Source organism: Anabrus simplex, chromosome 11 (genome assembly GCF_040414725.1).
Source record: "Anabrus simplex isolate iqAnaSimp1 chromosome 11, ASM4041472v1, whole genome shotgun sequence".
In the NCBI taxonomy this organism is placed as follows: Eukaryota; Metazoa; Arthropoda; class Insecta; order Orthoptera; family Tettigoniidae; genus Anabrus; species Anabrus simplex.
The window spans coordinates 129,662,148-129,675,365 of record NC_090275.1 but is presented as its reverse complement, the minus strand read 5'-3'; the positions used below and the strand labels follow the sequence as shown (position 1 = coordinate 129,675,365).

At 38.2% G+C, this 13,218-nt stretch overlaps 1 protein-coding gene across 3 annotated transcripts in view; it reads left to right on the top strand.

The window, feature by feature from the left end:
- The window catches only part of LOC136883550 (E3 ubiquitin-protein ligase SIAH1B), a 146,801-nt gene extending 140,200 nt beyond the window's left edge, over positions 1-6,601 (top strand). For all 3 annotated transcript variants that reach the window (XM_067155926.2, XM_067155924.2, XM_068229763.1), the window contains one exon: positions 6,081-6,601. In XM_067155926.2, coding sequence (XP_067012027.2) covers positions 6,081-6,164 — 84 coding nt within the window. In that variant the 3' untranslated portion in view covers positions 6,165-6,601. The remainder of the gene's footprint in view (positions 1-6,080) is intronic.
- Positions 6,602-13,218: the final 6,617 nt, after the last annotated feature.

Below are 13,218 nucleotides of genomic sequence, written 5' to 3'. Positions count from 1 at the left end.
TACGTCTTCAATTTGATAATACAGAAAGATCCTACAGTCAAAATTCAACAGAATCTAAAGAAATTGCTTAAAAATTTGTCTTTCCTTTTTAATGAACTAGTGTGTCAGAAGCTGATAAATATGAATGCCAAGATACCAACAGCCAGTGCCATGCCCAAAGTCCACAAAGTTCATATACCCATGCGACCTATAATCAATTGCATGAATAGCCAAACGTTTAAGACTTCTAAATTTATACATCGTTTTTTTAAAAAGCCCTATAAATTTTACAATATTCTACGATCAATGACTCAATAGAATTCTGTGATAAGCTTATTAAATTCGAACTACAACCGCATCATAAAATGTGTTCATATGATATAACTAACATGTACCCTTGCATACCGATTAATGAAACCATTAATATAATCAAACTCAGTTTATTCAGTCACAGCAAATTAAGTAGGTGTGAAATAGAATAATTCATAAATGTATTGAGATTCGTTTTAAATAATAATTACTTCACATTTAATCAAAAGATATATCAAATGTGCTTGGGAATGAGCGACCCTGCATCATGTATACTAGCTAACATTTATATGGATCATTTAGAACATGTTAAAATTTTGAATAACATAGAAGGACTAAACCTTTGGCTGAGATACGTGGATGACACGTTTGTTATAATAGACAGTAAATTGAATAATAGTGATAATATTTTGGATTTTTAAAATAAATTAGACAGTAACATAAAAATTTACTAAAGAAGATGAAAGTAACAATTCGTTAAGTTTTCTAGATATAAATGTAAAGAGAGCAGGAAATAAATTTGATTTCCAGATTTATAGAAAACTGACGTTTACTCCAATAATGATTAAAAACGAGTCACTCCACCCCAATTCTCACAAACAGGCAGCATTTTTGAGTTTGGTTTATAAAGCCCTAAAAATTCCACTAACAAATAAGAGTTTAAAGAAAGAACTTAATTTCATAAAGGAACTGGCACTCAATAACGGGTATAAAATAGAGATAGTTAACAAGATCATTAATAAGTTGAAAATAAAATTGGCCACAAATCTCACACCAGATAAAAATAAGAAATCCAAATTTGCAACTTTTACATTTACTAACCCTGCTATATACCAAGTCACTAATACCATCAAAAAACAAGATATTAACATTGCCTTCAAAACCCGAAACATGAACCAAAATATTTTCTTCAATCACAATAAAGTTAATAATAATCAATATCAAGGATCTGGAATATATAGGCTTGTGTGTACAGAGTGCAATTTTTCGTATGTTGGCCAAACTGGCCGGAGCTTTATGATAAGATATCTCGAACATGTAAATGCAGCCAAACACAAGAAACATTCTGCAATGGGGGCACACATGCAAGAAACTGGACACAGTTTTACAACTATTGAAAGGGATTTAAGAATTTTAAGAAGAGTAGAAAAAGGAAAAGAAATGACAAAATTGAAATAAAGAACCCCATCTTAGTACAATTACCGGAATTAATACAAATGCTTAAATCTGATATAAATAAATTTTATAAACATTTTAATCCGACAAAAGTTAATGGCTTATTGACGCAAACAAACTCAACTCCTCCCCTTACTTCTCCTAGGCAGTCCCCTCCACAATCTACTGCAGCTATCAATGCACTGCCTAACTCCACTTCCCCTTCCAACTCCCCACCAAAACGTAAACTCACCCACGCTCACTCATATAACACAAGGAGTGCAAACAGAACAAGTAGTTCTCAAGAGGCTAGGAGTAACACTAGACAATTACGCAGCAGAAAGAAAAGTAAATGACAATTCTTTCGATAAGAAGTTTATACAGAATTATAATCAAAACCATAAACATACATTTTTTTATCTTTCATTACAGATATACCAACAAGCCCATTTAGGAACATACAAGAACCAATCAGATTCTACCTCACATTTGAAAGTTTTTATTCACCAACAAATTTGCTCATAAAGAATACTCTCGTATTGAGAACATAAGATTAATGCCAATACATTTGGTACAAATGTTACTCCAGCAACATCGAGAACAAGTTAAATGTTCATAACATAGGCAATTATCAACTGTAGAAAATTGATAATATAGTTAACGAAGTTTCACCGACATTCACACAAGTCAAGCAACATTGAATCAACGCAATTAGCCAGATTTCAAAAGGTTTTTTAAAATAATTTTAAAGGATGTTCACCAGATGAGTTTCATCAATAAAGTGTTAGACTTAGATAGATTTTAGACAAATTGTTTTAACTTAAAGACATAATTTTATTGTTATACAACTTGTAAAATATTATATGATTTGTCAATCAGATTTACAAGCATAATTTAATCCAATAGAATAGATTCACGATCGTATATAACCTTAAGTAAATTATGATTGGCTGATGATGCTCGCAAAAAAGGAGCGAAACATGTACCAAATTAACAACTTAATAAATATGTAAGTTTTTATTACATTATTATTGTATTGAATAGGTGGTATTTAACCAAATTATAAGAATTTGTATCAGACAACAGTATCTGTCAAGAAGGAACAATATTAATGGACAGTGCCCAAAGGTGATGTTTTACTGTACATGAATACTCTTGTGCTCGGGAGGGGATACGAGCCGTCATTATTTGGCAACTGCTGAGAACTGGTAAAGTTTTTATTTAAGAGTTCAAAACCTTCCAGCAGAATATTTAGAGGGTGAAAAGACTTCCTCAGTGGCAGGGTAAACCACAACCTAGGATAGTGAGGAATAGGTACAATGTAGTTGTAATTTTGCTCTGTAGACTTCCAAGTAGACAAGAAATTGTTCTGTGGTTCCATGCCCTCTGGCATGTGACTGGATGTTCCTTGAATTCTTCCCCCATGAGTTTCCTCCTTAAATCTTATTAACAAGTACAACAGCAACAAATATCTGGGGTAACAAAAATATTTAAAAGAGAAGAAAGGTGGAAGGATAATTATTTATAAGAAGAGCTTTCAAAATGATCAGCACTAGAGCAATTTTTAGTATGAGATATTTAATGGATAAATGTTGGGAATATGGAAGAGATATGGTGGTGATATTCCTTGATTTAAGAAAGGCTTATGATAATCTACCCAGTACAAGGGTATGGATGTAATGCAACGGAGAGGATTTGAAAAAGAAATGGTACTCTATGTGCAAGAAATGACAAAAGGTGTTGCAGCAGTGTCCATACACATGTGGGTATAACATTGGTTTTGGAATGAAACTGGACTACGACAACAAGTGTTTGTGAAGGAGACAAAGGTAAATTATGTGGACAGGCAGCTCGACATGTTGAGTGAGATAGATTGATTATTTATTTATATCTATCTCAGGAGCATACATTTTACAAAGCATAATGGTACTTAATGACATACATATCAAATAGTGTCTGCCCAGAATTTTACCAAATCACGGGCATTAGGTGTCGCAGCCATCAAGTCCTCTATTGTGCAACTTAAAGGACATTTAATACAGTTCATGAACTGGGCTGTGGTTTGGTCTTCACCACATTTTCATTGTCTGGATGTGCCAGGAAAGCCCCACTTTACCATATTGATTCTTGATCTACTAACCCCAGTGCGAAGCCTGTTCAATGATTTCATTGAGATTATTGTAAATTATGGAATGAACATCAGTATGGAAAAGAGTGAGACAATGGTGTTGACAAGAGGAGAAATGGAAGATAAAAGGAATTATAAAAATAAAGCGACAAAACTTTGAAATTGTGGAGAGCTTCAAGTACTTACGAACAGAACTAATGCAGGACTGAACAGTAAAACGATTCTATGGGGAAATGAATGCCGTGTACCAGAGTGTGAGTACCAGTGGTGTGCAGTGAAGACCTGGACACTGACGGCCAGTGAAATGAAGTACGATAGGAAATAAGAGGGCCAGGAAGGCAATTGCTTTCCGACACAATGCAGAGGTATAAACATGTTAGAAAGATGGAAGAGGGAAGAGGATGATGTAAGCCAGATAGTAGGAGGCAGGCACAGACTAAGGTCGTTCAAAATGATAAAAAATAGTATAATTAGAACAAACCTGAATTGGAACACAGTGGAGGTGGTCAAGTGAAATGTGTGATGATGTTGATCTTGCGAAAAATAAAGTGTTTGGAGATGCTCATTCCTGTTCAAGATAGGACCTTAATACAGTTATTGTTGAGAAAATTCTATGTAGACAATTTATTACTGTCTTAAAACATAAGTTATTGATATGTTATGGAAACGGCTGAACCATTTGACATCATAAAGCATTCTGATGATAGCTTTTGGCCTGTGCATTTTCTGAGTGTCTTTACAAGCATAAAAATTTCTTGCCATATGTTTGTAAATTATTAAAGAAAAATGTAGCATTGTGATTGGCCAAAGCGCTCACCAGTACTTCAAGGCCACCTGAACTGTGGGAGCGCTGAGGCTTACGAGAGGGGAGGTGGGTGGAAGCAAGCAAGCACACATGCGCAGTCAGGCATCTTTTTACTGAGCTGTTCCAGTCTGTATTGTGTTGCAGATGGTCGCTTAGTCGAGAAGAAGATATTTGCAGTTATTTAGAACAGACTTGAGACGATGTGTAGTGTGACCAATTCTTCTCATTTCCGTCGGTTGTTATTTCTTGACGGATTCAGTGATTTCATCTCTCAGGCCACTGAAGGCGCAGTGAAAACTGCCGACTGTTAGGGAAGGTTACGGCACTGCCATCAGAAACCTTTGGTGATGCCAGCCCGCTTCCATACTCCAGGGGCTTGCATCTCGTGCATGTTGAACTGAAAATATGAATACAGTAAAACCTTGTTAATTCGATGTCGTTGGGACACAAAAATCGGACTTTGAATTACGTGATTTTGAACTAACCACCAACACGTAGTTCAGAAATGCCAATCCTTGCCACATCACGAAAGATTCTTAAGACCCGTTACTGCGTACAATCAACCTTGATTCACAGTTTAAAACTTTCAAATGCCATGAAAAAAGCTATTTCCGAAAAGTATCCAACAAGCTGCATTTACATTATTCAAATAATGCACTCGGATAAATCACTGGCAAACATAACCTCACACAGCGAAAGAAGAAACATACGATTCAAAGACGAGGACAAATTTGACTGGCTCCGTTCTGCAAATGCTTTATTTTTTTTTGGTTTACTGTACTATGAATTTTTTAGATGCCTTGTACTTGGCGCGGAAAGTGCCAGACACCTTTAAAACATCCCAGCTTATCAAACTTTCCTATGAAGAGAAAAGTGTCTTGCTTCCGTGTGCATTGCAACACAGTACAATGATCCCCACCCTTGTTTGATTTCCCGGCTGGCACTTCTCTCCTTTGGGCTTGGCATTTTAAAAAAAAGAACAATGCAATTTCATTGGCTTTGAAAATATTGTTTGGTGCATACGAATTGATAGCCAGTGTTCGCGGATTGTACTTCTCCGCACACTGCAATATTGTGGCGTTCTTTAAAACGCTGAAAACAAAAGAATTACGATTGTACTCGAACTTAGCAAATATGAAGCACACTGTAGACGCACCAAAGTGAGTGAAAGTACAGAAAACTCCCCCAGCAGGTTCCAGAGGACGCATTCTACAATGCCACAGATTAATTTTGAATTTAAATTACTCTCAGAAGTAGTAACTTTTTTTAAATGTAGAGGCAGTTAAGAATTAAAAGTCTGAATTTCAGTAATAGGGATCAATATTGTTCTTCGAATGGTGAATTAATCGTATTTCAAATTAAACTATTTAAATAACATGCAAAACCGTTCCTCGTGTTTCTGGGAATGAGAACATCTTCAAATTAGTGGAGATTTTGATTTATCGAGGTTCTACTGTGGCTCTCTTTTTTACGATACCAGAAGTTTGTTGCCAAATAATTTCTCTCTCTTCTCAGCAATTCCATTATATCTATGATAGAAGTGTTAGCACTTGTTGGTTTATACACAATTTTATAAATATTTCTGTACATATCTCTCATCATCTTTCTATATTGTAATATTTTTATATACTGTATAAGACAATAAAAAAGTTATATACACCTAAAAAAAAAAGTCCAGTACCTGTATTTTATTTTTGTGTATAGCTTTTGGTGCTCAGGGTGCTCGTCTGGTGTGGGTCTTTCTGTGTGACACCCATGGGCGACCTGCACATGTCAAGGTGGGGATGATAATGAGGTAAGGAGTGTTGTGTTGCCACTTAGCCTGCTACCAAGGGATCTATTCAAGGCTTAACATTTCAGTAATAGGAACTGATTTTGTTCATCGAATGGTGAATTATTCGTATTTCAAATTAAACAATTTAAATAACATGCAAAACCGTTCCTCATGTTTCCAACCGTCAGCAGCATCTTGTGACATCACTCCATATGAACACGGTGGATAGGTTTGGACTTGAATCCAGACTTCTGGCACGCAGTCTAGTGATTACCCTGCCAGCCAACATACTGATGGTGAAAATGTTTTGATCCAACGGGACTCAAACTGGCTAACCACAGTGTCAGACCACCAGGCGAGTTTCATTTACCTGTGTTGTATTCTTGAAATCTTTGTTCAAGACCACAAGGAGGTAAAAATAGTCAGTAGCCAAATAAAATGTATCAAGTTTTGAGAGTATTTTTTTTCAGCTGTACATTCTTTTGAATGTGGTATAAAATCTTGTGTGTTCCTTATCTTCATGTGAACTGTAATTCCTCACCTTTTTGGCAACCCCACGGTCAAGGAAGCATGAAATTCAACTCCACCAGGCAACGGCTATTGTACCTGCAGGCATAATGTATAGCGTTTAGATTATCTGACTAGTTGACCTAGGGAGTCATTTAGATTATATCCAACAGATTTCAAGGGTACTACTTACTTTACAAGATTTTTTCTTTCACAATTTGTTTTATGTTACACCGACACATACAGGTCTTATGGCGATGATGGGACAGGAAAGGGGTAGGAATAGGAAGGAAGCAGCCATGACCTTAATTAAGGTACAGCCCCAGCATTTCCGGGCGTAAAAATGGGATACCACGGAAAATTATCTTCAGGCCTGCCGACAGTGGGGCTCGAGCCCACTATCTCCCGGGTGCAAGCTCACAGCTGCGCGCTCCCAACCGCATGGCCAACTCGCCCGGTATGAGATATGTCGCCATCGCCACTAGTTCATTTTCTGTCGGGCATCAGCGCTGTGGATTGTTGCCTGACAAGTCCTGTCCCGTTTTCATCCTGAAAGATTTCCATAAACCATCCAGGGTGCATGAATGGCGATATTGGAGAAATCTTTTCAACAGGTCTAATTTTCAGAAATCCATTGGACAGGCATGTCATGAACAGGAAGTACATGGATTCCCTTTCGTGATAAATGCAGAGATGTTCTGACGTCCACATGGATCAAGTCGACTCCTTACAATAATTGTGGGATGTTGGTCCAATAGGTGTCGTAATTGATTTTTGGAAATATCTTGCATTCACTTTCATATTGGTTTCTTTCATCCTTGCATACCAGTTTACCACGTTGGGTCGGTGGATTTTCTTGGCACTCAAACTGAGGGCAAGACACCAAGCAAGTGGCTGTACGGTCGAACCCTACTGTCAGCACCCCTGAAGATTGTTTTCCATTTTCACACCAAGCAAATGCTGGGGCTGCACCATGTTCACTTCCTTCCCACTCCTGCTGATTTTCTACCCCATCGTCCCCCCAAGACCTGTGTGTCGGTGCAAGATAATAAACTATCAGTGACACTTATAGTACTTGGGAGCACTCTTCCTGGTGAATGTTTTAATAGCTTCCACAGTTGTCACCTCAAGTGCTGTTTGTGTCTGGAAACGGGACATAACATATCCTTCCCAACAACGGTTGATTTTCGCCACCATTTCCCTGCACAAACCTACAAGGTCATACGCAGCAAAGCTCACGATAGGAGACCTGTAGGTTTAGAAAGAAGAAAGGTTCTGGAAAGTGTTTTAGTAAAAATGTAATGATGATTTTATTCACATAATGTATAGCGTTTAGATTATCTCAGACTAGTTGACCTAGCCAGGCAATTTTTCATGCAGGTAGCACTAACCTAAAAGAGTGCAAGAACGCGTGATAACCGAAAATTCCCATTAGGAATCCTGAAACAGAGACTGAAGCAATGCACCCTGGTACAAACTGTGGATTTGCTAGTATTGTATGGCTTGTGTCCATGAACATCCATTCTGCGAGTCTCTTGTTCGGAGTGTGGATACAGGCTAAACTGGCAGAAGTTTTATAACTAGCTATGAGTAATCACATGCAAGAAAAAGGGAACCATTTTACAACTATAGAAAGATTTAAAAATAATCAGAAAGATTGAAAAAGGAAAACTGATGAATGAACTGGAAAATATATATAAGTAATCCACTTAAACAAACACTTCAACAAAGATAAACACTTAAATGATGAAATCAAAGTTAAGAAACCTTTAACTGAACAATTACCGAATTTAATACAAACATTTAAACTTGACAGACAAAAATTTTCAAATATTTTCATTCCTGACAATATTAATAGACAATCTAAGAGAACAAAACACCCCCTCCAATACTACTACTGGATATTCCCCTCCACAAACCACTCCATCCGTTATGACGCTGCCCACTGTTCCTTCCCACTCCCCACAGTTACGTACCTACACATACACCACAAGGATTGCTAGTAGAACGACAGGCAGGAGTCTATAGGGTAAGTGTTGATCCTTTAACCCTTTGGGCGCCGCGTGCTATTACGGTTCTCCTACGACTGAGCCCCAAGGCCAGTTTCCGTTTTTTGCAACCTTTTGTTCGATTACTCACTGTTCAACTGTTATTGTAGGTAGAAAGTTGAAATTTTTGTTATTATTTACTAATACGATTGCCTATACGAATAAAGCCTTACTCAGTTCATTTATGACCATTAGTAAATATTTGGCAGCCAAAACCCAAAAATATTAATTAAAAATAAAAGAAAAGTTTAGCAATAAAATGTATGTAGAACAAAAATTTTTATACATCGCGAACATATTTATTGAATAGTATAACCTATTATGAAGCTGAATTGAAACTTTCATTAATTTTATACCTAAAATAAATCTGTAGTAAAAATAATTAGTTTACATATCAAAATGAGCCAAAAATACGAGAGTAATTGCACTTGTTTTGTTATTGTCAACACTAATGCACCGCCGTCTCGATCCTCCTATACTGCCTGCTCTATGCGAGCCTTTTTGCGACTACGCTGTGACAAAATTTCTCCGCTAGATGGCAGACATAGACGCACAATATTCTAAACTTGTTCTGATGACGACAGCCTACAAAACACTATGCAGTATGGTCATATGTTCACTGAACCTCGTGAATTACATCAGTAATATCAAATATCAGCAACATTGCCTGTATGAAGTCGCACTTGGCCTCTTCATGCACAATTTAAAGATTTTCCTGGACGAAGGCTTGGAGTGGTACCGTACTTTTTGTGTTCTTGCCAACGTAATATCAAATAATAGAGGTCTTAAACACTTGGTTAGGACAATATCTCTTAACAGTTTGCTGATGTTCTTTGACCTCACACTGTAACAAAACACATTCTGAAATTTTTCTTTTTGCTATTTGTGTTACGTCGCACCGACACAGATAGGTCTGATGGCGATGGTGGGATAGGGGTTCGAACCCACTATCTCCCGGATGCAAGCTCACAGCTACGCGCTCCTAACCGTACGGCCAACTCGCCCGGTATTCTGAAAGGGAAGACGTCGGAAGTCCTCGTATTACGCTCGTACGTTTGAAGGACTTCAACAATAGGGCACAGCAGCTTAAAGGAACTCCTGCAGATGCTTCACCAGAGCAACAAAACAAGGTTTTGGGTGTCGAACTCCTCCTCCGTCCTAATGCATAATTAGTTCCATTTAGCGGTGTCGAAGCTTTAGGCAGTGAGATGTTGCTGACACAAATGTCACACTCCATCCTCTCTTCAACAACACGAACCTAGTACCGGTACCCGCAAATTAGGATTTGATTTCCTGTTTCTAGTTTGATTGGAATATTATCGTCTGGATATCTGAGGTTGTCCAAAATGTCTAAACATGAAGACGTTTTGTTTTGTGATTGTCCGTCACAATTCTTATCAAAAGGAATCCACTATCCTCCACGGCTTTAATCACCTTCTGGAAAAAAATCTTCAGCCTGTTTCCTGTCATTCGACCGGGTCAGGAATGGAAAGAATGAAGCCCCCATGTAGCAGCGAGGATAGGAATTGTGCCGGCTGCCGAAGCCTGTCGCACCCCTCCGGGGCAATGATTAATGAATGACAGATGAAATGAAATTATATTGGAGATTGTTAGTGGAATGAGAGATAGCAGGAGGAAACCGGAGTATCGGGAGGAAAACCTGGCCCGCCTCCGCTTTGTCCAGCACAAATCTCACATGGAGTGACCGGGATTTGAACCACAGGACCCAGCGATGAGCGGCCGGAGTGCTGCCACCTGAGCCGCGGAGGCTCCATCATCTTCTGAAATAATGTGTAAAGGCACAGATGCGAGGATATCCTAGATAAACCCGACTGCCGCTTTTCTTTTAATTCCCTTCTAGAAGGTATTTCATAGAGTCATATCTTTTCTGGCTGCGAACCACCTTACCGAGATTGGCAAAATGTTACACAACAGTTGAATATTTCGGGGAAAGAATCTGAAGTTTCAGTTCTACGAAAAATATACCTTGCACGAACGGAAAGAAACAAGTACCAACACTTTAAAATCACTTTTGAAATATCTATAAGCATAGCATGATTAATTCATTTCACAGTTCTTTGCAAAATATCTCTTGTACGAACGGAAATGACCAGACACGTTTACTCATTGTGCGAGAAACTTAGGTTATCACACACATTCATGCACCAATAACACGGTGATACACCCACACTGACAGCGAAGAGTGTGCGTCTACTGCTGCACTCTTACGGCGACTTGGAGAAATATTGGTAGTCGCGCCTTCCTGTGTTAAACTAGTTGCATAGAGCAGGCAGTATAAGAGGATCGAGACGGTGTGTACTAATGAAATACGGTACAAACTTCTTTTACGTAACACGTACCATAGGTACGACTAATAATAATAATAATAATAATCAAATTCAGTACAAGTATATTTTCCAAGACTTCTCAAACACACTTATGCTTTGTCAAAGACAGTGGATTATCATTTTCACAGCAATAAATGAACGAGTAAAATATAGAGAGCAACTAGACACAGAGCGGACAAGGTACACAGCGAGACTGCTAGTGTTGTTGCCGCGCCAACAGATATGCCTTTTGAAAGGACGTTGGCGCTTAGAGGGTTAATGTGAGGCCTCGATGTTACATGATATATAGTATGTCCGTACGAACGTTCCCCTTGTTACAGATATGTCAACAAGCTCATTGCATATTTGGGAGTAGAGGCGGCAAACTATCGATGGTAATCGCCATCGATATTTTCCGATATTATGAGCTTTACTATCGATAGTTTTCAAAATGTGGAGCGAATCATATCATTATGCATGCAAATAGAACATTCGTTGAATACAATCCACAAAAAAAATCAGTAGAAATTACAACTATTTCATGCTATGTAATTTCTGAAATTCAAATCAGAATCACTCTTAAATCTCTTTAGTGACACGTCCGAGACATTCTCGAGCTGCACGTGACCGCCCGAGAAATTCTTGTTCAGCTGCAGTGTTCATATTGCGATCGCCCGACATTTTCTCGGGTATAGTAATATCTTTGGAAAACTGTTATGCAGCATTCTCAACGGATGGCCTTATCTTCTCTCGCTTATAAGTTATACAATGTGTGATTCACCAGCTGACAAGGTAAACGGAAATGGCGAGCGCGAAACGGAAGAAATGTTGGTCTGATGACAAAATAAGACCCTCGCCTACATCAAAGATGAATCTCTAAATGATATTGGTGATTCTGATAGTAGTGATAATGATTTGTCGCATGATGACCTGTTTTTCTAATGATTGTGAGGAAGATATTTTGTCGGAAACGATGGTGACGGGAGATGTAGAACATACAAAATGTAAGCCTGTAAATACTGAACAATCTAGTATAATTCCATTTACGGGATATTCTGGTGTAGAGGTTGTATTACAGTATTACCGGAGGTGAGTGCGATTGACAGTTCCGAACTTTTCCACACTCGTTGCACTTAGCTAACTTTTTATCCTCACTACCGGGTACGCATAAATCACTTCCAAACGTCAGGTATCTTCTTTTGAGCATATTTATATGAAGTTCACAATTTCAAACTGGTATATTAAAGTCACTACCAAACCGTGAATCAGCTGTACATTTTCTGTTAGTGTGAAAAATAAGCCAATAAGGAAAAAGAAACTATCGTTGACTATCGATAATAGGCAACTGACTATCGATAGTTTTCCGCCTCTAGTTGGGAGAAATCACAATTCAACTATCAACATAAAGCTTGAGAGTCCCTATCAGAACTAGGCCCTGCTCACTCAGATGAGATATTCAAATCTTGAACAGATAACAGCAAATGCTGAATTTTACAAGTATCAACAAATCTTAATTTCAAAGTGTGCAACATCATCATGTATAATAAACCACGCACATTAGAGTTTCAGAAATGATGATAGTAGTATAATTGGACAGTTCGGCGGCCTCCACCTCCACCGGCTCCCAGAGGCCTCCACCTCCGCACGGGTGGCCTTCCCAGGGGCCCACTCCTCCTCTTCCCAGGGGCCAGCTAATCCTCCTGCGGAATATTTGAATTGGTAAACAAAGCCACGTGATTTTTTCTTGACAGCCACGTGCTTTTTGACACACAACAACGTATCGCTAACCTCAGTACTGTCATCTTGACGGGCCTAAATTTTAGTGGTACCAACTTAACCTAACTAGCGCGAGATTTGAATCGATAAACAAATCTACATGCTTCTTTTTGACACCTGTCATCCGCCATCTTTAATCAACAGAGCACCATGCTGCCCTCTTTAGCTACATATCTTTGAAATGTGGTGGCGGATAATTTGAAAAATGCTTTTTGGTAGCAGCCATCTTTAATCGACAGAGCACCGTGCATTACTGAATAACAATTAGAATTATGTTCATATTTAAAAATGAAGAACAAACATGGCAGAATTTATATTATATTTTTCAGAAAATTAGGGTGAATATTTCACATTTCATTTTTAAAATATACGAAAAAGTGGCCGAAGTTACCCCGTTTTACGGTACCATA